This window comes from Ylistrum balloti, unplaced genomic scaffold (genome assembly GCF_031769215.1).
Source record: "Ylistrum balloti isolate Yb309-2 unplaced genomic scaffold, AGI_CSIRO_Ybal_v1 Utg370450, whole genome shotgun sequence".
Classification (NCBI taxonomy): Eukaryota; Metazoa; Mollusca; class Bivalvia; order Pectinida; family Pectinidae; genus Ylistrum; species Ylistrum balloti.
In genome coordinates this window covers 3,951,176-3,976,003 of record NW_026782299.1, presented here as the reverse complement: position 1 = coordinate 3,976,003, position 24,828 = coordinate 3,951,176, and the positions used below count along the sequence as shown (strand labels likewise).

General features: G+C 36.9%; 3 protein-coding genes across 3 annotated transcripts in view; 1 reads left to right on the top strand and 2 right to left on the bottom strand.

Annotated features, from left to right (window-relative positions):
* The window catches only part of LOC132554994 (uncharacterized), a 42,574-nt gene extending 30,722 nt beyond the window's left edge, over positions 1 to 11,852 (top strand). The window contains exons 28-33 of the mRNA XM_060219321.1: positions 972 to 1,162; positions 3,262 to 3,425; positions 3,894 to 4,019; positions 6,085 to 6,327; positions 6,607 to 6,900; positions 7,293 to 11,852. Coding sequence (XP_060075304.1) covers positions 972 to 1,162; positions 3,262 to 3,425; positions 3,894 to 4,019; positions 6,085 to 6,327; positions 6,607 to 6,900; positions 7,293 to 7,780 — 1,506 coding nt within the window. The 3' untranslated portion in view covers positions 7,781 to 11,852. The remainder of the gene's footprint in view (positions 1 to 971; positions 1,163 to 3,261; positions 3,426 to 3,893; positions 4,020 to 6,084; positions 6,328 to 6,606; positions 6,901 to 7,292) is intronic.
* A 3,839-nt stretch (positions 11,853 to 15,691) lies between these two features.
* Positions 15,692 to 17,221, bottom strand: LOC132554993 (uncharacterized). The gene has a single exon (XM_060219320.1). It carries the CDS (start codon positions 17,219 to 17,221, stop codon positions 15,692 to 15,694), a length of 1,530 nt encoding a protein of 509 aa, XP_060075303.1.
* Positions 17,222 to 23,472: 6,251 nt separating this feature from the next.
* On the bottom strand, positions 23,473 to 24,828 carry LOC132554992 (uncharacterized). The gene is made up of 2 exons (XM_060219319.1): positions 24,455 to 24,828; positions 23,473 to 24,409 (listed from the first exon to the last, which is right to left on the bottom strand). The coding sequence occupies exons 1-2, from the start codon at positions 24,826 to 24,828 to the stop codon at positions 23,473 to 23,475; spliced, it is 1,311 nt and encodes a 436-aa protein (XP_060075302.1).

Below are 24,828 nucleotides of genomic sequence, written 5' to 3'. Positions count from 1 at the left end.
AATGTTATGAAATATAGGAGGCACATTAAATTCTATCCTGAGCAGTTAGGTGTATCTAACTTAAGGACACAACCACAGCAGCACAGGAGGATCCATAATCTCAACTTCCTGAGAAACACAAACTGTTGCAAGAATAAATCTTCAAACCACACTCCTTCAATCTTCACCTGCAGTTGCAAAATCTGATGTTGTAGCTCTCTTGTAATGATTAGACTTGAGATGTTTTGTGCTATGAAAGAAGATAGTCCTATGGCAATTTACATGATGTTTGATACAATCTTTGTGTCTGAGGATAACCTAAAGTTTGAGCCTTTAATAACCTACAGGTACTATTACAGTAGTAATCCTGCAATAAACCCAGGGGTCCAATGCTCACAGTACTCAGTGTCAGTGGGTGGGCTTATTACAGGGTTAGGACACAGCAGTGATTAATATAGAACTTCTTAGTCAACCTCAGTGGGTGGGCTTATTACAGGGTTAGGATACAGCAGTGATTAATATAGAACTTCTTAGTCAACCTCAGTGGGTGGGCTTATTACAGGGTTAGGATACAGCATTGTTTAACACAGTACTTCTTACACAAAGTCAGTGGGAAAGCTGATTCAAAATGTCCTGAAATGTATATTATATGCCGTTTTAGATTGATACCAATGTAAAGACATATCCAGTATACAAGTTATAATCACCATGAACTAGCCCATACTGGGACAACCTTTGGATATCAGCTGTGTGAAATTTAGCAACTATTAACGTAACAGTAATTTTTTGGTGGGCTTATTACCAGACATTAGCTAACTGCCTGATGGTATACATCTTCAAACTTAAGATTCTTTCAGAGTGATAAATGATTTTAGCATATGAATTACACCATTCTGTACCTCTTACTGTTACCTGATTGTGTATGTTACAGTGTTACTTTGTCATCCTTGCTCAAGATCTGATATGTCTATCATCTGTTGTATTCATTGTAGGTTTCCCGGCTAGAGGTGCGTTACTTCCTGCAATCTCAACCAGAAATATACCACATACGGCCAGAGAAATGTCTTATTAGAGGGTCCACCTTCTTCTTCCACAAAGACAACCTGTCTTCCTACCAGGACATCAACAAGGAAATCTCCAAGTTCTTCAGCAGAAAGGATGAGAAATGTTCCCGGGATCTCAGGTAGTTTTTTATACGCCATATATTGACGTCATCTTCTCCGTCTGTCCGTCCGTTAGTCCGTTTCTTGTGAACGCAACTCCTCCTAAACCAATCATCAGAATTTCATGAAACTTGTCACTACTACAGTGGGTAGATGTGCATGAAGGGGCGATTTTTTGGTTCGTTGATTTTTGTAAGATTTATGCCATTTTCAACTTTGTATCTGTAGCTTGCTCTTAGTGGATCTTTATATTTTGTGGCGGCATATATTGTGTCCATGGCAATCTTGTTAGCTACTAGATTTGCCCTGTGTCTGTGATTCTAGTCCATCCATGAACAATTCTTGTTATCAATATATCATGAGAAGTACAGAATGGATCTTTTTCAAATTTCATATGTAAGTGTCCTTGATCCTTAGTGATACCTGTTTTATTTTGGGGCTGATCAGAAAAACAAGATGGCTGACAGGTGGCCATCTTGGATTTTGACAAGGAAAGATTGTTATTGCTATTTTTTCAGTAGTATTGAATGGACCTTTCTCACATTCTTATGAAGGTTCTCCTTAGACCATAGTTGCACCCATTTGATTTTTGGACTGATCAGAAAAACAAACTGGCCTGAAATGGAACATCTTGGACTTAGTAGATAAAGGCTCAAATTTAGTATAATTAAGGGCAAAATCTAAGAAAAGAAGGAAAAACATCTCCAACTTTTAAAGAACAAGTAAATATCAAATAATGATGGACATCAAGATCCCTCTGGGATCTCTGATTTGATTTTAATTTTTTTTTAATGGATAAAATTATATATGGTAAATAATACAGTTTTGTATTTTGTTATATGGAAAAAACATGTGACATAATCACATTTCTTCTCCAAGCCAAGTAACACTATTTTATTATCCTCTAAATACTGACTATATCTTTAACAAGAAGCTATTAGACTTGCTGAAGTCTAAAGACTTGAACATTTTCATATTAATGAGAAGCAAATGTTAATTGAAATTTTAAAATCCGTTTCACTGATTATATGTGGTGATGAATGGATTTACTCTTGATACAAATGTAATGGAATAAGTAGTAGCTCATGTTGAGTTTGTTTCATGAGCAACTCAATCTATCATCCCGTGATATAGACTAAAGCAACTCAATCTATCATCCCGTGATATAGACTAAAGCAACTCAATCTATCGTCCCGTGATATAGACCAAAGCAACTAAGTCTATCATCCCATAATATAGACTAAAGCAACTAAGTCTATCATTCCGTGATATAGACCAAAGCAACTAAGTCTATCATCCCATAATATAGACTAAAGCAACTCAATCTATCATCCCATGATATAGACCAAAGCAACTCAATCTATCATCCCGTGATATAGACCAAAGCAACTCAATCTATCATCCCGTGATATAGACCAAAGCAACTCAATCTATCATCCCGTGATATAGACCAAAGCAACTCAATCTATCGTCCCATGATATAGACCAAAGCAACTAAGTCTATCATCCCGTGATATAGACTAAAGCAACTCAATCTATCATCCCGTGATATAGACCAAAGCAACTAAGTCTATCATCCCGTGATATAGACTAAAGCAACTCAATCTATCGTCCCATGATATAGACCAAAGCAACTCAATCTATCATCCCGTGATATAGACTAAAGCAACTCAATCTATCATCCCGTGATATAGACTCAAAACTCAATCTAATATAAATCTATCATCCCATGATATAGACCAAAGCAACTCAATCTATCATCCCGTGATATAGACTAAAGCAACTCAATCTATCGTCCTGTGATATAGACTAAAGCAACTCAATCTATCATCCCGTGATATAGACTAAAGCAACTCAATCTATCATCCCGTGATATAGACCAAAGCAACTAAGTCTATCATCCCATAATATAGACTGAAGCAACTAAGTCTATCATTCCGTGATAAAGACTAAAGCAACTCAATCTATCGTCCTGTGATACAGACTTAAGCAAGATTCAATCCTTATATTATGTCAAATGTAGAGTGTGTTCTAAAGTACAACTACCATACCTCCAATTCACGAAACACTTTTCTATGTCTCTTCATTAGATGGTTTAAAGTGTTTTGTTTTATCTCAGAACATTCCTGAACAGTATGATGCCAATTCTTACTGGCCAATCAGATGGTTCCCTGGACGAAATATGTGAGGACCATGGCGTTACAGAGTTTCTTCAGGAAGGGGAGGAGCTATGGATTGTTCCACCACCTATAATGCCTGTTGTTCCAGAACGTAAGCCCCAAGGTAAGTATCATCAGAATCTTCAATGTGCCCTCTGGGAGAGTCTGATGGATCTGCTGTTAGAGATAAGACTAATATAGAGATGGAATTTCTCCTACCTTTACCATTGTCTTTACTACTCTTATATGTTGGTGTTTGATATAAAAAACTTACCAAGAACAAATTTCACAGGAGGTAGTTTATTTACAATATGTTGAACTTTTCAGTACAAATATACTTTACACTTTCACATTAACAATCATTTTACTGTAGTATATCAGGGGACAGCAGAATGCTGATTGCTGTATCCTTAAATTGTATCACAGACATGCTGTATACATAGTGTTTGCCTGTTCTTTTTCAGTTTGAAAAATGTGTGTCGCATAAAATTAAGGGTTATACATAACAGCTCCCCCTGCTGTTTGGGTTTTGGAGTAGAACAATTTTTTTGGTTTGTGTATTTTTAAGATGTATATACTGATAATGTTGTAGCTGTTGCTGTGACTGCTCCAAGTGAAATAAAAGATGATAAGTCCCAACCTGAGGGCGAGCCTAGACTGACAGCATGGCCACCTGCCTCTGATACCAATGTCAAGGATCATGAGGGCAAGAAGAAAGGTAGGCATGGCAACACTGATTTATATGTATATATAGGTAGGCGTGGCAACACTGATTTATATGTATATATAGGTAGGCGTGGCAGTGATGTATATATATAGAATGAGAGGTAGTTGTTGAAACAGTTATCTATATATAGAGAGAAAGGCATGGCAACGCTGATTGATAAATATATATATAGAGAGAAAGGCATGGCAACACTGATTGATAAATATATATAGAGAGAGAAAGGCATGGCAACACTGATTGATAAATATATATATAGAGAGAGAAAGGCATGGCAACACTGATTGATAAATATATATAGAGAGAAAGGCATGGCAACGCTGATTGATAAATATATATATAGAGAGAAAGGCATGGCAACACTGATTGATAAAGATATATATAGAGAGAAAGGCATGGCAACACTGATTGATAAAGATATATATAGAGAGAAAGGCATGGCAACACTGATTGATAAATATATATATAGAGAAAGGCATGGCAACACTGATTGATAAATATATAGAGAGAGTAAGGCCTAAGAACAGTGATTATATATATAGAGAGAAAGGCATGGCAACACTGATTGATAAATATATATAGAGAGAGTAAGGCCTAAGAACAGTGATTATATATATAGAGAGGTAGGCATGGCAACACTGATTGATAAATATATAGAGAGAGTAAGGCCTAAGAACAGTGATTATATATATAGAGAGAAAGGCATGGCAACACTGATTGATAAATATATATAGAGAGAGTTAGGCCTAACAACAGTCATTATATATATAGAGAGAAAGGCATGGCAACACTGATTGATAAAGATATATATATATATATATAGAGAGTTAGGCCTGGCAACAGTGATTATATATATATAGAGAGAAGGCATGGCAACACTGATTGATAAAGATATATATATAGAGAGAAAGGCATGGCAACACTGATTTATATAAATAGATAAAACAGTTATATAAATAGAGGTAGCCATGGCAACAGTATATATATATATAGAAAGGCATGGCAACAGTGATTGATAAATATATAAGAGAGAAGGCATGGCAACAGTGATTTATATAAATAGAGGTATAACAGTGATATATAGAGTAGAGGTAGGCCTGGCAACAGTGATTTATATAAATAGAGGTAGGCCATGGCAACAGTGATTTATATAAATAGAGGTAGGCCATGGCAACAGTTATATATAGAGAGAGGTAGGCATGGCAACACTGATTGATAAATATACATAGGGAGAGTTAGGCCTAACAACTGTGATTATATATATAGAGAGGAAGGCATAACAACAGTGATTTATATAAATAGAAGTAGGCCATGGCAACAGTGATTTATATAAATAGAAGTAGGCCATGGCAACAGTGATTTATATAAATAGAAGTAGGTCATGGCAACAGTGATTTATATAAATAGAAGTAGGCCATGGCAACAGTGATTTATATAAATAGAGGTAGGCCATGGCAACAGTGATTTATATAAATAGAGGTAGGCCATGGCAACAGTGATTTATATAAATAGAGGTAGCCATGGCAACAGTGATTTATATAAATAGAGGTAGGCCATGGCAACAGTGATTTATATAAATAGAGGTAGGCCATGGCAACAGTGATTTATATAAATAGAGGTAGGCCATGGCAACAGTGATTTATATAAATAGAGGTAGGCCATGGCAACAGTGATTTATATAAATAGAGGTAGGCCATGGCAACAGTGATTTATATAAATAGAGGTAGGCCATGGCAACAGTGATTTATATAAATAGAGGTAGCCATGGCAACAGTGATTTATATAAATAGAGATAGGCCATGGCAACAGTTGTATATATATGAAGAGAGAGAATAAACACAATGATACACAGCTACTGAAAAATCATTTATTTTTGATGTGGATTAGTTTTGTTGCTTCCATACATACGCTTGATCCATAAATTTATGTGTCCACATGTCATATGTGTGATTTTGTGGGTACCGAAAATTCATGAAATTAAATATCAATGAAAATGCATACCTTTAATTCACATGAAAATATATCATTTGACAGAATGTTTGTGTTCTTTTGATTTCAGCTCCAAGAGAGGAAGGGTCTACTGGCTCTAACATATGGCCACCTCCGAAGGCACCTGATTATATTCGCAGTGTGAGAGAGCTCCCATCAGGGGTTAAAGTCATAGATGGTGAGGAAAGTTCTGAAAAGAAAACTGTAAAAACAGAGAAGTCTGAAAGAGACCTGGAGACCAAAGGTGGTATCGTTGAGACTGGATCAGTTAGCCAGTTTACTCCACAGGACAGCTCAGGAGAAAGTGGTAAAAGTACTTCTGTACTTTCGTTTAAATAAGTGAATTATTTAATGAAGGACATGAATACGATAGATTTTTCCACCTATCTAAACATCAGATGTACTGAATCCTTTACAGAAAATCCAAAAGGATACAGATGTGATAAACTATAGGTGTTGCTGTATGGAATGAAAATAAACTTCATTTCAGTCTGTTTAGCTCTTCTTTATCACCTACATAATTGTGTTCAGATAAGTAGATGAATGTCAGAAAATTTAATGAGTTCATTGATCTTCTATTTCCTTTGTGCAGATGGAATGAAGCGTAAGCGAGCAGATGACAGTCAGTCAGAATCTGGAGAAACCAAACGCCCATACAGCACAGGGGAGGCTTCAGAACAGTCTTCTGATAATCAGACAGTCAAAAGATCAACATCCATCCAGTCAGAGAGCAGAGGAGACAGGTCCTCTGGTCAGATTGCCACTGTTGAGGGGCAGAATGAAGAAAAAGAGCCCGGAACCCAGAGCAGTAACAAGCGTCGTCACCCAGACGATGGATCACCTCATCCTCCATCCACCAAGAAGCCTCTCACTGGCGTGCACTTCGGTAAGCATTATATTGACCTTGTGAAATGTTAAGTTAGACAGAGGTCATCAATGCTTACATCTAGTCTATACTTGTAACCATCCCACCTCTATCTATTGCTGTTACAAACAAATGCTTTTCCACTGCCCTTTAATAAGCCCACCCCTTGAATACAGATAACATGGACTCACTCTGGCAAATATGATTCCATGATTACGATATAGATATGATTCAACTTTTGAAAATGTTACAGAATAACAAAACAGTTACCTCTACAACAGAAATCAGATTTTTTAATATTATTGTGAGATACATAGCAACTTGTCATAGATACCTCTATAACAACCATTCACTTGGGTGATCAAGTCGTCACCATTTCATTTAATTTCTAGTGAACCATTTCTGTATTGTAGGTGACCCAGCCTGGGCTACTGTTTCCAGTGAGTATGTCTACGAAGAGCTGAACATCAGAAAAGATCTCAAACTGCCAGAGAACATAGTCCTAGATTCAGGTGCTGGGACAGAAGCAGTTGGCCAGTGGGGAGAAACTCTTGTATATTACTATCTCCTTCAAATGAAAGAGGTCAGTTCTGACATCATCCAAGTTATATGGATGAATGAGCAACAGGAGACAGGGTTGCCGTATGATTTTGAAATGCATGTTGCCACAGAAACTGGAATTTCTGTGATATATATTGAAGTGAAAAGCACAGTTTCTGACAAAAAGGAAGTTTTTGAAATCTCCGCACCACAAGTTAAGTTTGCTCAGGAACAGAAAGAGAACTTTTGTATCTACCGAGTATTTAACGCTGGAGATACAGATAATGTACGACTTGTAAGAATTCATAACCTGGCACTCTGTATGGAGCAGAAACAGGTACGCCTGTGTATGGTGATATAAATTCACAAAAACCATGTGACGAGACAAGGTCGCAAATTCTGTGGAGTGTGTTGATGATAGCACATGTGGATGAAATTTGTTTCAATGTGATATTTGTCGTGATATCGCAAATAAGTTACTACTTAAGCATTATAAATCTTCAGAATTATGCAGTGTTGTTGCTTTGCAGAATTCATGTGTGGTTCATGAATTATATTGGTCTCCTAAAGCATCTATATTCAGTTATAACCTTGACCTGTATATTATACTAAACACCAGTATACCCTTGTATTGTGATATAGACAGAATTGAGTAAACACAGGATACATACATTGGACCTGGAATAAGACATATTTCCTATTTTAATGTGATATCCAATTTTTTATCTTATTATCATCATCTCTTTATTACTTGTAATGTTACTTGGGTAAGGTCTTTGAACAAATAGTCATAAGACAGATTAAATCTGGATTAAAATTAGAATAGGACACTTTAATCACTGTAGATGTTGTAGATGTATTTTTTGTTAGCTCACATTTTTATAATTTTATGAGAGATTAAAAAAAATGTATTTTTTTACAGAATCCATGAACCAGACTGTTGTTTTCTTGATAAATTTTATACCAACATACCTTTTTTTACAATTATAGTCCTTCTTTGAAAAGAAGATTGAAAAATACCATTTGATGGCCCTAATGGTCTTTTATGTGTTTACGGGCCTTTAAGAATGTAATAATGATAATGATTATTATGATTGGAAAATAGAACCCACTAAAATAATAATCTCCTACTTGGGCTGCAAAGTTTGTCAGTAGTCATAGTTATCTCATGTTTTACAATATTAACCTTTGAAGGTGTAAACAAAACTGGAGATCTACTGTATACTACTCACGAGGGTTTTAATTTCACTTAACTCACAAATGCATCAAAAGATGGAAAACTTAACACCTCCGAGATCATGTCGATATAATCAAGGTTTCACAAGTCAACCTACCAGTTGAAATAACCCTGCCTCAGCCGAAAATAGACATAAAAAGGAACTTGTATAAGATGGAGATACAGTTTGAATTCCTGTGACGGAGAATGTCTTTTTCAACATTTCCTCATCCAGTAACAGTTTCTGTACCATTAACACCAGCTAAGTACCAGCTTGATTGTCCACAGTCACATATCAACAAAGTGTTCTGAAATACCTGTACTCCAAATTATTATGTTATTTGCAAAATTTAACCCTCGTGAATAAGTTCTTGACAGAAAATTGCAAAATTTTGAACCTGCAAAATTCAACAATATATAGTATGAAGAATTTGTTGTTATATGATAATGTGCCATATGTAATTGTTTACTAGGTTACAGATGTGGAAGGTCCCAATGACCAATTAAAATGTGTTTTCATCTATTTTTTATTGTTCAGTGTCTATTAACAATTCATATTTTCAACATTTCCATAACAACTAGAAGTTGTAGAGCCATTAGATCCCTCAATATAGGCAGTAAGACTGCTCATTCATACAGGAGTCACGCCATATTTTGTATCTTGATACCATCCAAGATGGAAAGATAATTTTTCAGTCGTATGTCGTAAAAAATAATATCACAACCCATATCCTCAGTTATTGCCTTTGATTGTTAGATAGATATTTAGAAACACTTGACCCATGGGAAACTACATTCCCAGTGATTTGGGCTATTGTCAAATATCTAGAGTCCTCAGATATTTAGGTGTCAAGGCTTCGTATTCACCCTGTGGTAATTAGAATTAAATTTAGCCAGCACTAAGCCTGGTAATAAGCATCAATACATAATGTTGTTTAATAAAAAGCAATGCTCTATCATTATTCTGTGATAAGCCCACCCCCTTAGTAAGAAGTAGTGTTTAAAGTCCCTGGACTTATGTAGTAGTTATGATTTTTTTTACATATGTCTTACCTTTAGCTATAACAAGTCCCCTTACCTTCATTTTATAATAATATGAATTTAATGGTTGTTTTATCAGTATCAGGTGGAATCAAACGATACCTGCCTTCATCTAATGGAATATTTTCTTATAGTTTTTAGGTCGCCTGAGCCAAAGGCTCATGGTGACCCATTGCCATCATGATTTGTCTGTCGTCGTGCGTCGTTAACTTTTCACATATTCCACTTCTTCTCAAGAACCACTGAATGGATTTTGACCAAACTTGGCACAAAGCATCCCCATGGGAAGCCGCTCCAAGTGTGTGAAGAAAAAGGGCATAGCCCCAATAGGGGCCCCAGGAGGGGGAAAAAGGGGGTAAAATTAGGTAAATCTTTAAAAATCTTCTTCTCATGATTAAATACATATTTGATATTTAGGGACCTTATGGCAAGGTCTACAAAGTTTGCTAATGAAAAAAAAATCGGGTCAAAAACGGCTCCACTAGGGGGCGCTCAAAAGGGTCAAAAATTCAACTTTGACCGATTTCAACCAAATTTGTAAGAAAGCATCCCTTAGTGAAGGACATATGAAATTATGTTGAAAAAAGTGATTATGTCCCCTTTGGGGCCCATAGGGGTGTAAAAGGGGCCATATGTAAAAACCTTCATTAAATGACTACTTCTCAAGAACCAGTGGATGGATTTTGACCAAACTTGGCACAAAGCATCCCCATGGGAAGCCGCTTCAAGTTTGCGAAGAAAAAAGGCGTGGCCCCAATAGGGGCCCCAGGAGGGGGAAAAGGGCGAAACTTGATACGAATGTTCTACACAAGGTCCTGGCAAGTGTTTTAACTTTTTGGGGCGATTCAAAATCCAAGATTGCCACCCTGGCCTCTGTTTGGCTAAGACATTATGGACTTACTCTTAAGAACCATTGGGTGGGTCATGTTCAAACTTGGTACAGATGTTTTACACTTGGTCCTGCACAAGTGTTGTTACACTTTTGCAACATTTTAAAATCCCCAGATTATTGACATATATTCCTCAGGTGACTGTTAAGGCCCATTGGGCCTCTTGTTATTGTTAAATATCAGAATCATCTCTGCTGTGAGCTTTGCTGATTTTTTTTTTTATTATTATTTAACTGGTAGAGTAAGTGTGTAACAATATTGCCTCTGTAATGCTTTGGTAGATACAGGTTTGGTAAGAAAGGACTAAAGTGATGAAATGAAGTGTTGTTTTTCATGCTTGTAAATTTAAATCTCTTTATCATTCATGATATAACCCGAGAGACAAATAAAAAATAATGGTTCGGGGAGCTTGATCTATTTTCTGAATATCCTCACTCCTTTTCAATGGCAAGGGGTAAATGCTTTTGTTTTTAACTTTTATTTTAAATCAATTAGATAACTCCATGTCCTTAGCGTTTTTAGCTAGGAGTGTGTTAGTATCAATGAAACAAAAGTAAACACTAGCTGCCTTCATCTGCTGAAAGGCTGTAATAGTGGATGTAAAACCTGCTAACGAAACCTGTTGTATATAACTAGGGTAAAGAAATATTCTCTTTATCTTGTTTAGTGAATTCTGAAAGGAGGTATTGTTATGAATAATGAAATCTGTTGCTTTAGGACCCATGTAGGAACCATGGAGGTATTGGTAAAAACACTTGTTCCATAAAATACTGTTACTCTGGACAACTGGAGTTGTTTTCTAAAGTGGAAGTATAGTAACAGTGGTAAATACTAAATACAATATACAGTTCAGGGAAGGAAAATGTTCATGTATAGTTAAGGTATTTTAGTCTAAATGTAAGAGAAGTGACATCTCTAACAAATGAGTGATACAGAAGTATTGGACATCATGTCAAGTCAGCATTAGACTTTCCTCTACATTACATAAAGGGGACATGTGCTATTGTTAAGTAATCACAAGTTTAGAATACAATTTTATTGTTAAGTCAAAGTTCGACTTTATCCGCTGTACTTGAGTATGGGACCAGTCATAATTCTTACTAGTATACATGTTGATAGTTCAGGCTACCATAATTAGTAGTTCACACCAAACCTGTATTAGTTTGTGTAAAAGTCTTCTTGTGGTAGCTATGTATTGTATACAATTTGTAATACACTTGTTATAGTTTGTATGTTTTTGTAATGTATTGTATGAATAGAATAATAAATCATGATGAAATTTATAATTTGTTATCTGTGATATCCCAGCATGCCTCATCCCAATTGGAGCATTCAGTAACTCCCACGCTGATGCCCTGCTCCACCCTGTCTTCTGTGATATCCCAGCATGCCTCATCCCAATAGGAGCATACAGCAACTCCTACGCTGTTGCCCTGCTCCACACTGCCTTCTGTGATATCCCAGCATGCCTCATCCCAATTGGAGCATTCAGTAACTCCCACGCTGATGCCCTGCTCCACCCTGTCTTCTGTGATATCCCAGCATGCCTCATCCCAATTGGAGCATTCAGTAACTCCCACGCTGATGCCCTGCTCCACCCTGTCTTCTGTGATATCCCAGCATGCCTGATCCCAATAGGAGAATACAGCAACTCCTACACTGATGCCCTGCTCCACCCTGTCTTCTGTGATATCCCAGCATGCCTCATCTCAATTGGAGCATTCAGTAACTCCTACGCTGATGCCCTGCTCCACCCTGTCTTCTGTGATATCCCAGCATGCCTGATCCCAATAGGAGCATACAGCAACTCCTACGCTGTTGCCCTGCTCCACACTGCCTTCTGTGATATCCCAGCATGCCTCATCCCAATAGGAGCATACAGCAACTCCTACGCTGTTGCCCTGCTCCACACTGTCTTCTGTGATATCCCAGCATGCCTGATCCCAATAGGAACATTCAGCAACTGCAACACTGTTGCCCTTCCCCTGTCCTATCTTCTATGAAATCCCAGCATGACTTATCTCAATAGGAAAATTCAGCAACTCCTAAGTTGTTGCCCTGTCCCTATCCCGTCTTCTGTGATATGCCATCATGCCTCACCCCAGTAGTAGTATTCAGCAACTGCGAAGCTGTTGCCTGCCTCGTCCTGTCTTCTGTGATGTCCCAGCATGCCTCACCCAAATAGGAATATTCCTCAGATTCCAACCCTTCTTTATGCATTCTGTCAACAAGTTTCTATATTTTTGCGGTTTTCTTGTGTTTGCCTGAGATGCTTCTGACAACTCCACCAATAGCATTGTATGTAGTCCTTGTGTACATGTCATATGTGACTGAAGAAACACTTTTTAAATAGTATTGTTACTATTCTTAAACATTTTCATGCTTTCTTCTAAATTGTTGATAATTGTGAATGAGTGTTGACCAACTTGATTATGTGTCACTGTCTTTTCCCGTAAATTTAAATCTACTGGATTCGGAATTCATGCTATGCGAATATCGTGTTTTGGTTTCAATGTTGCCTATTCTATGTCGCGTCTTTGTTGACTTTGTAATAAGCACACGATGTATCTGTGTACTTGCATCTCTTTTCCGCTTCATATGTTTACACAAGTTAGATTATTTAGTAGCTGCTGTTCTTTTGATATAAATGTCAGCACGATGGATACACTGTGGTACTCAACCCCAGGCAAAGAACCAGGCGCACGACCAGGTGTTACGGAGAGGTAGGTGTCTTTAGCTTCATCGAAGAAACCCGCTATTTCAATTTTAACCTCAATCCAAGTAAGCAATGTCGCGTTCTCAAACATTTTTCAACGAAATCACCAGCCATACTAACAAGCATCGAAACATGAACATATAACTTCATACTGCAAAAGTATATAAAATGTTTACAATTGAGCATCAACCAGCATCTCAGGAGCCCTACACTATTCGTAGTCAATTCATCTCATATAAACATCAATAAAAATCTTCTGTGCTGTAAACACAGGTAAAGAAATATGTCCTGTAATCCTGAATTCACGTTTGAAAATAACCTAATGCTAGTAATATTTTGGCCCATTTTTTGTATCGAAGAGGTACAGATATTAAAAACACATAAAATCGACAAAATGAACGAAGTTTGTCGAGTGCGAATACAGAGAATTTACATGCGTAAATTCTCACTGCTTAGTATCAATATGTTCATGTCAAATAGAAATGAAAAGTATAGTGAGCACAACGAACCGCGATGCTTTCATTGGAAAGAGTTTCTGAGCGACGACAACCTGGAAATGGTTGTCTGTCTTCGCACCAAATAAGGTGTAAACAAATTGTCCTTGACATTGTCCTCATTCCAAATTGAAGTGCATACATTTTGGCCAAACGTGGAAAGAACTCACTGTAGAAACTCTATACGGAGGTCGCTTCTATACGGAGGTCGATTGTATACTCATAAGTGTAGCAACAGTGAATAACGGTGTCAACGAATGTCTGAGAGCATGGAAGACACATGGTGTGGACAGGAGATGCTGGCATTGTCAATATAGTACACAATAAATCAATTAACTTAATGTCCGCAACAGAGTCAGTTACGATCCACATTATGTATGGTTCGTAAGATGAATGACGCTTTCTTGAAAAATGTTGAAATCGTGACCATCAGCCATTCGGACTTTTAAAGCCGAGTTTTCGGAGGACATTATGGCAGATTTGACAATTGATGTCCACCGCCGATTGGAGGGAAATGTATAACTCTGTAAATACCAGTCCAAGTAAGACACCAACTTATATTTTGAAGCACTTTCACAATATTGGGGAAGTACTCTCTGGAACAAAGAATTTCAGATTCTCCAATTTGCGCTTTTCAGAAAAGAGTATAGCCGTATGTTGGAAATTTGCTGAAATAGAAAGGATTAATCAAATGAAATTAGTTTTTGGAGATGAAGTAACTTTCTCTAGCATGGGCTAGGCAATATCTTACCTAACTCGTAGTGCTAATCCCAGCATTAATTTATCGGCATAATGTTGGAAGCGGCCTAATTTTTATTAACATATTAACGTATCATCATTAATTGTAAAACTACCTTCGTGTACAGACATGCCATGACAAGTGCACTAATAAAACTGGATCAGGAGTCTATTCCATAGATAGAATGTAAAAAAAGAGTTCTCCTGTCTTTGTCACATGCAACTTACACTCGTTAATCGTTTACCATTCGTGACGACATTACAGTTCCTAGATGAACTTTAGAAGAAGAGATCTCGATATTGTCAGCACCAAGCACCCGAGAAGAGTCTGGCTGGATCGGGGCATAATTCTGGACCACGACTTTACTACATTTAGTTTTTAAATCGGTAAAGAAATCGGCCACATTTTAATCCAAATTTCTCGTTGGAAAACAACTGCTCGTAGCCTTTTGGTCCACTTTTTGTATTAATGAGGTATGATATTTTACTCTGATGGAGCACCTATTTCAGTTCACCACCTTGGTCGATCTAAAAGTACAAGACTTATGACGAAAGGTAAACGTGCATTCGAATTCACGTTGTCTATATATAGAACATGTACGTCCGGAAGTGGTGTGTAAGATTTAAGCAGGGGAATGTACAGGAAAGGCAAAACAAAAGATCAATTAAATGGCTGGGTTGCTCCTTAGAATGTTTATCTTTTATAATCCTAAAATACGTTGAACATTAAGATGGCATTTTACCATTTCTCCAACACTATCAATAAGAACTCTGCCACAAGCACTACCATGCAACTGATCTGTTGCATCTATTATTACCAAAGATAACAGGTCGGGAATTGGCCAGGAATTGCCGCAATGCATGTGAATAGCTAAATAAAGGACACTCGCCACTAGAATAAGTTTATTAAAAATATTTATTGAAAATAATACTTATATAATTTCATGCTGCCAGAAGCTGAGATCAAACGTAAGACCCAATGAAAATTCTATAGACGTAGGAGTAACGTTGAGACCATCAACATTTAAACATTAAATTCAATGTTGGAAGCATAAGCACTAAACTTCTTTGGTTCAATTTGATTTTTTTTTCAATTTTCAGATCGAAACAAATAAAAATATGTTTAAATCAACAAATTTTGGCATCCATTTGTGTCACGGTGAAGAAGTTAGCAGTATCACGTATATTTAAAAACCTCCACTTGACCGTTTTTCTTTCCTATCCATATTTCATCTTCAAAAGAGACAGTTAGGAAATTCATCCCGTCAGCATGTCCAAAACACTGAAGTTTGTGGCCATGTTGGTCGATAATCTGTATAGAACCCGCTTTGATATCGCCTAGTATGATGTTGTCCTGACTATCGATACCAACACTGAAATGTATGGTTGAATCATGTGGACGATACTGCTGGTCACCAAGAATGACTCGTCCGTCGCTCAGGTACCGAAACTTCACCTGGAGGTCCCCAGTCATTACTATCACGTGACTATTATAATAACCTTCATTGTCTTTGTTGGTGATGGTTGTAACAGCCACCATGTCCGAGACTCGACTGGCTGCTATATATTTAGGACAGATGCTGTTACCGAAGCGATCCCTCTCAAACGTTACCATCCTCTTCCCTTGTGGGGTGTACCGACTCACGACTCCAACTGTGTCCGGCAGAGGATCCACAAAGGATGAAACAAGCGTGACTAAGATGTCGCCGTTATTGGCGATACATAACTGATTAGGAATCAGAGGATCTGTGTTAAAACTAAATAATGTTTTACCGCCAGAGGTAATCTTCCTCACACATTTATCGTCAGTACATGTTGTAAGTAATTTGTCAGATTCTGTAACAGCCATTCCACGGAATATATTTTTAATTGTTAAATTGTTATTTATGATCCCATGCTGTTTGTTGCAAAACTTAATTTCGTCGTTTATAACAACCCAAAATGTTTCCGTTTGACCTGGAGCGATGTTTGATATGCGATGTTCCTTTGACAGTGAAACACAAGAGATGGATTTTAGTGTTCTGTGCCTATAGACCATGCCTTTGAAATCTGATGTGTGCTCATCGTCTTTTGTTATTGTAGTGGCAGGGTGACATGGCTGTTCTGTTATCGCAGTAGGGGGCTGACATTGCTGTAGGGCAGATAGGATCCCCGTTACAATAGTTTTATTAATATCCTCTTCTCCAACATCAGGTGTAACATCCTCGGACAGATCTTCTACGCTCGGCAACTCCGTTGTTTTCTTTCCTTCAAGGATAATCTTTATCCAGTCGTCCGTATCCAGAACATGTCCCAATCTCTCTTGTGATTTTTCTACGATTTCAATAGAGTCTTGTATCTTGTGCATTATGGCCTTCATCTCCTTTGATCGTCTTTCATAATTGGAAATTATATGCCCAATGACCCTATCCACAGCGTCATGCATCATTTGGCCTTGTTCACGAGCTTTCTCCTGTTTCTGGTTAATCGCCTCTTGCAGGCTGTTGACACAGTCTATTTTCCTCTTCTGGCCCTTGAGGTAATTGATGTTTGCAGTTGACATATCATTGAGTCGTTCTTTTACTCTCTCCGCAGCTTCCTCCAGAGTTGTCATTTCATGTCCTCTGTGTAGCCCAGCTATACACAGAACACAAACCAAACAATCCTCACATTGCTGTGTCCGACAAGCCATGATGACGGTCTGATCTTCGTGCACCGAACACTTCATACTGGCACTAAATAACAGAAAGAAAGAGGTGAACACCACACAGCCATTACATGGATTTATGACTTAAAACAGATCAAGAACAGGTGTTTATTGAAATGCAAAACATTTTAAACTTCTTCAAATTATTTGCAAATGACAGATTAACACGATGTTGTCAAAATGACAAGACGTTGTAGATAAATTCTGATCTGCTGTAGATCTGTTGATGGCTAATTATGATATCCAGTTTGTGTCTAGTAACTACATTACAGGTATTATGTGTTTATTTACATGAGATATTGCTACATACTCAATATTAGGAAATGTTATAATTACTGGTGACTTTATAACAGTCGTATAGGAAACAGGTCTGACTTTGACATTAATGATAGATTATCTAACATTTTTTAATACGATGCTGACGTCACTTTGTTAAAAAGGCGATCAGAGGATACTGTTGTAAACAATCTTGGTAGAAGATTGATTAAATTAAAGCGAGCGGGACCCGGGAATGTAACGGTAGAAAAATAGATGGTATTACTGGTCATCTAACACTTTTGTTTTTAACTTTTTAGGCTCTAGTGTCATCGATAAGGTTCTTGCAGCGAAGTCATGCTTTGATCTTGTGAAAAGAATAAAAGTCTGTGATTTTAATACATGGTGTGATCAAGCTGCTATTGATTTTGCTATTCACTGTGAACATTTTTATATATAGGATAGAGTCTGCTGGTGAATGAGAAACACATATCGTGTACAAGCGGAATAATGATCAGGTAGATTAAATGGGAGATGTTCTAAACTCAAAGCAAAACTGATCTGATTGTAAGAATAACATCTCTAGAGAATAGCCATATAAACCAGTGTGCTGAATGGTGGGTTTATTTGCGTTTTTATGGTAAAATTATTGTTTGTAATCGTAATCGTGACCAGAGGCGGTCATAATATTATAAATGACATTTATAATCGACAACCATAGTAAGTTTTTATACAGAATGTATAGAGAGCTTCAATTTTTACGTACTACTGAAAAAAGAAGTATTTTATTAGAAAATAAGCGTCTTTTTAAAAGATATGAACTTCAGATGAAAAGAAAATTCAAAACACAAGAAGGTAATAGGTTGATGTACATGCAGAAAGCTAACCCAAATATTTCATCGGTTATTTAAAAAACAGAAGACAAATGCTAATACAAAGTTGTCAATTAACGAGTTTGTTTTATGCACACTTTAAAAGTATTTTTGAAGGTGAGAATACAGTGAATAACAGTGGTGTAGATAAACACAATCCTGATGAATGTATTTTTCCTGAGCTAGACAAAGAAATAACTGAGGAAGGAATCTGGAAGGTCATTAAACAGTTAAAGTTAATATGTCTCCGGGTACAGACAACCTGATGAATGAATACTTCGTAATTTTTAGAAATATCTTTGTCCGTTTGTTTACAAGATTAATCAATTTGATGATCATTGAAGGTGTTTTTTTCCAGAAAGTCGATCACGTGGTGTTATAATCCCTCTTCACAAAAAAGGTTATACTGATGATGTTAATAGCTTAATAGTTAAGAGACGTAACCTTAGTAAGTTGTTTGTAAAAGCTGTTCACTTCTGGTCTTAATGACAGATTATTGGAGTGGTAAGATAACCATAGTGTCATATCAGACGCCAAGTTTGGTTTCCGTCGTGGTTCCGGGACAATCGATGCAATTTTTTTGCATAGTGTAATTTAAACAATATTTAGTGCAAAATAAAATATTATTTTCGTAGACTACGAAAAGGCTTTTGATAACATTAATCCTAAGAGTCAGTTTTCTAAATTAGCCAGAAATATAGTAACTGACAAAATGTTCAATGAAATTAAATCTACGAAAAAGTTTAACCGTGTGTGAAATACAGTTCAGAGTTATCTATCTTCTAGGGACTGACGCAAGAGAAAGGGTTATCTCTCTTCCTTTATATATTGATGATGTTGAAAATGAATTGCTTTTAAAAACAAATGAATGTATTGAATTAAGATATATCATTATATTTAATTATGTATTATGCTGACGACTTCTCTGCATGTAGGGAAGGGCTTCAAACTATGTTGAATATTTTAAAGAAGTATAGTTCTGCATGGAATATTAAATTAAACCAAAACCAAAACTGTTGTTTTCAGAAATTCTGACAAGCTCGAATTATTTAGATATTATATTATTTTTAATGAGAAGTTCAATAATTGGCCAACAGGCTCGAAAATGTGTATATCGCATAGTGAATCTATGTGATCGCAATTTTTTTAGATATTGAAACGAAAATAGATGTTTTTTTGATATTTATGTTTCCAGTGTATTGAACTACGGTTGTGAAAATTAGGGTTTTCATGAGGCCCCTGATGTAGGAAAAATACAGCTTTTAGCAGACGTTTACCTAAGATGAAAATGTACTAACAACATGCTATACTCTGAACTTGGTATATTACTATTTTCAGTAATTAATTAAATAAGAATTATTCAGTACTGGCTAAAACTATTGGAGACAGATATAAGCATTGTATAATGACATGTTATCTGTATCTGATTAAAAGATTATCTGGCTCAGTAATGTGAAAAAAACATTATTAATGTCTCTAGGTTTAAGATATGTTTGGTTTAACCATAATGTCTTGTGTAAACGTCAGTTTACACTCGACGTCAAGCAACGCTTGATTGATGTTTTTTGTACAAAATGTAAATAATTATTTTGAAAACTCTTATAAATGTTTTTGTTTAGTTTTCTACCACATGTTAAATTTCATCAATACTATCTTAAGAAATCTTAACCAGAGGCATATACTTCAGCGATTGCAAAATTTAGGTTATCTTCACTTGATCTCTGTAAAGAAAGAGGTAGATACGAAAGAACACCAGGAACTGAAAGAATGTTTCAAAAATGTAACTTGGAAGATAATGAAGATAAATTGCATTTAAATGTTTGTTCGTTTTACAATGTTCTCAGAGCTCAATATGTTGATAGATATTATAGAGTGCATTCATTTATGTTCAAACCAGTCAATCTTCTCTCTGTTAGAAATAAGAAAAAAAAAATAAGTAATTTAGTAAAATTTCTAGTTGCTGCTTCTAAGGTTAGATCAAATGTCAATGCAAACCCTACTGTCCATCCTTCATAATATGTCTGTATCGCTGGAATCACTGTTGTATTATTATTTGTTTATGCTGATTAGCCAAAAGGTTAAAGGCCAATAAAACTGAAAACTGTAAGCACAGTTACAGGAAGGGGTTTCATTTCGTTAAAACAAATGACATTGACTCACTTTCAAGGTCATTCCACTATTTAAGACTTAATTCAAGTATTGTCCTTTCAAGGGTAATTGTTTTACACGCTTGGATGAGTTTACAGGTACCATGTATTATCAGCCTGACAGGTCGTCCCCAGTCATCTTTTACAGTTATCTGTCCTTCAATAACTGATATTTTCGATTTCTTTTCAAAAACTCCAAAATGAATTTTGATGAAATTTGGCAGAGGTTCCATGGCTAATGCTCAACCAAATTACGAATGACATTGTCCTCAACCTAGGTTGCACGAAATGCCCGTCTTGATAGAAATTTTAGACCTTTCAGACCCTGGTCTTGTAAAATCAAATACAGGAATTCTTCATCTCAGTAAGGCTCATCTCAGTTACCCTATGGTTTTGCAATTCCTGGGGGAAGAGAGTAAAGATAATTATAGTTTGCTAATGAGTTCACACGGTAGTTTTTTCTGATCAATGTGGCAAGAGTCCAATATGTCGAAAATATTTTCAGAGTCTTCTTAAGATTCTAAAGAATCCGGGTCCTGATATGTGGCCAGCAGCTACCTGGAAAAATGCTGTAAAGCTTCCTCTTGTAAACGTCCTCAAATCATTTTCAAGATCACAGGGGTACGCAAAAAATGTCTTCCCAAGGCTAAGGGTAACCAGCAGATAATTGGCATTTAGAATAATGTCCCTAGTTATTTGGTAACCCCTTTATATCAGGTTGGATTTATAATGCCTCTAGTTGTATGATAACCCCTTTTGTATTAGGACTGGTAGGTATGATATGGTAACCCTTTACATTAAGTTGGGTATATGGTGTCTCTAGTTGCATGTATTAGGGTGGGTATAAATTATATTGTAATCATTTATATTAGGTTGAGTATACGGTGTCTCTAGCTGTGTGTATTAGGGTGGGTATGAATAATATTGTAACATATATATTACGTTGGGTATATTGTGCCTCTAGTTGAATGTGTTAGGGCGGGTAGGTATAATGTGTGTAGTCTGTATATTTACCATGTCGTGTGTTTACTACGTGGTATCTCAGGACTTTATTCCCCGACAACCCTAGATCAAGTGTGTGTGTTATCCCCATCCATAAAGTTCAAACCTTGGTAACAGCGGGTTTTCTCTAATGAGCTGTGCTTAAGTGTAAACTTACCTGTGTTTGTCTTCTCGGCTGTTGGTGTAAACAAATGTTGGCCCAATCGCTTCCTGTGGGGTTAGGTTATTCTATATATAGACCAGTAGTTCAAAGTCGGTTTACAATCAAGTGTATATTGTATCTCGTATTTTTACACAGGTATTGTTGAATTCGTACTGTTGTGTGTACAGGAACATACTATATAAATGTACAATTCATCAAAATAAATCTACAAATTAATAGTAATGAATTAATTTGAGAGGTTGCATATTTGATCCTTTTCCTCTAAAGGTGGTTTTATTTGTGTTCTGGGTAGGAAAAAAACTGCTGAAACAGAGATAAAATATCTTCAAGCAATTTGTTCTTACTTATGTGCGCTACATGAATAGTCCAAAAAAGCCTATCAGTCGTTAAAATTTCCTGTGGTGAAGGAGTCACTGTTTTATCGCATATCACTATTTCTGAAACTCTGAATAAATAGTTTTGCTCCTGTGTAAGTTTATTTACAGTTTCATATTAACAAGTCCCAAAAAAATTTCTCAAACCACATTATCCACTTACAATTTCGCCAAATTGAATCTGAACTCTTTCATTTTAAGATCTATTTTGTAACGGGTATGGAAAAGGTTTCCAATTGTGAGGACAGACACATCGGAAAACAAATAAATGAACAAAAGGGTTTTTTCATATTGGTGCTCAAGTACGTGTTGTGTGGCTGATCGTCCATAAATAGCTTAAGTCTTGAGAACTACAGTTTACTGCTATAGCTCAGAAAAAAATCATGAACTATCTTTTAGCTTTTACTCGTAGGGACCCTTAGGTACTAAGTATGCACATCATTGTAAGCATTTGTAATGACGTTATACATTTAAAATGTTACTGAGAGAGACACAGTTCTAAGTATAAAAAGGGGACTGAAAAATCGCACTTTTAACAGCTGAATGACGACGTCATTTTGAAATAACAAGAAATCAAAGAGGAACAGACACGCAGGCAAATGATAAGTGCGAATTTACTCAGAATATGTCAAATAACACATCAAACACAAATTTTTCTATTGAAAATTTCGGAGTGGGGAAAACCATACATGTGTTTATTGTCAATATATGTATATATGTACTATGTCTACTCGACTTGTTGTGGCTTCTATATTTACACACGTTTGTAGACCTCTACTCGACTTCTTGTGCCTGGTATATTTACACACATTTGTAGACCCCCACTCGGCCTGTTTTAGCTGCTATATTCACACACGTTTGAAGACGTCCACTCGGCCTGTTATAGCTGCTATATTTACACACATGTGTAGACCTCCACTCGACCTGTTATGGTTGCTATATTTACACACGTTTGTAGACCTCCACTCGGCCTGTTAAAGCTGATATATTTACACACGTTTGAAGACCTCCACTCGGCCTGTTATAGCTGATATATTTACACACGTTTGTAGACCTCCACTCGGCCTGTTAAAGCTGATATATTTACACACGTTTGTAGACCTCCATTCTACCTGTTGTGCCTGCTATATTTACACACATTTGTAGACCTCCACTCGACCTGTTGTGGCTGCTATATTTACACACGTTTGTAGACCTGCATTCGACTCGTTGTGGCTGCTATATTTACACACGTTTGTAGACCTCCACTCGGCCTGTTATAGCTGTTATATTTACACACATTTGTAGACCTCCACTCGACCTGTTATGGCTGCTATATTTACACACATTTGTAGACCTCAATTCGACCTGTTATGGCTGTTATATTTACACACGTTTGTAGACCTCCACTCGGCCTGTTATAGCTGCTATATTTACACACGTTTGTAGACCAGGACTCGACTCGTTGTGGCTGTTATATTTACACACGTTTGTAGACCTCCACTCGACCTGTTGTCTGTCCAATCCACAACTGGTCATCATTAGAAACGGTGAGATAACTTATCCCACTAACTTCTCCCAGACGTTGAAGTTTTTGGCCCAATTTGTCTACTATATCAATGCAGCCCGCTTTCATATCGCCAAGTATGATATTGTCTTGGATGTCGATACCAATACTGAAATGTTTGGTTGAAGTATCTTGGTGATATTGCTGGTTGCCAGGGATCACTTTCCCATCACTAAGGTAACGAAACTTCACTTGGAAATCCCCAGTCATTACTATCACGTGACCATAAAACCAATCGTCATTGTCTTTGTTAGTGAGATTGGTTACAACCACCATGTCCGAGACTCGACTGGCTGCTATATATTTAGGACAGATGCTGTTACCGAAGCGATCCCTCTCAAACGTTACCATCCTCTTCCCTTGTGGGGTGTACCGACTCACGACTCCAACTGTGTCCGGCAGAGGATCCACAAAGGATGAAACAAGCGTGACTAAGATGTCGCCGTTGCTGGCGACACATAACTGATTAGGAATCAGAGGATCTGTGTTCAAACTAAATAATGTTTTACCGCCAGAGGTAATCTTCCTCACACATTTATCGTCAGTACATGTTGTGAGTAATTTGTCAGAGTTTGTAACAGCTATTCCACGAATTTTCTTCCCATATTTAATATTGCTGTTTACGAGTTTTTGCTTTTTGCATAACCTGACCTCCTTATTTATAATAACCCAAAGAGTATCCCTTTCAGCCGGGGCAACACACGTGATGCTGTGATCTGGTGAAAGTTTAGTACTAGAGACTGTTTCGAGTTTCTTGTGTCTATAAACTGTTCCTTCGAAATCCGATGAAACTTCTCCCTCTGTCGATGATACGCTTGAACATTGAGATTGTTGAGAGGTTGAAAGAATTCTCGTGATAAGAATCCGGCTTATTTCATCTGTTTCTATGTAGAACCCTGTTTCTTCCGGGGCAGTATCTGACCTCTTTGCCCTTTTCCCTTCTTGAATAATACTTATCCAATCTTCTGTTTCCAGAACCTGCCTTAATTTCTCTTGTGATGATAGCATTGCGTCAATAGAGTTTTGTATCCGTTGTTTAATGCTGTCCACAAGTTCCATATTCTTCTTTTGAGCTTCTAGGCTTTTAGAATTGTCTTCGGACAGAGTCTTGAGTCGTTTCTTCTCTGCTGTTCCGACATCTTCAATGGTGGCCATTGGGTGACGGCTGTGTGGCCCTGCTATACACTTATCACAGACGAAGCAAGTATCACATTGCCCGGATTGACAAACCATGATGACATTGTTGTCAGCGTGAGTTTGACACTTCAT

What these genes read in the sequence shown, in the direction of transcription:
- LOC132554993 (XM_060219320.1), bottom strand. Translation starts at nt 17,221, where the DNA reads ATGAAGTGTTCGGTGCACGAAGATCAGACCGTCATCATGGCTTGTCGG.
- LOC132554992 (XM_060219319.1), bottom strand. Translation starts at nt 24,828, where the DNA reads ATGAAGTGTCAAACTCACGCTGACAACAATGTCATCATGGTTTGTCAA. An exon ending in ACTGCCCCGGAAGAAACAGG is followed by an intron (nt 24,410 to 24,454) that starts GTTCTACATAGA and finishes TCTTATCACGAG; the next exon opens with AATTCTTTCAACCTCTCAAC.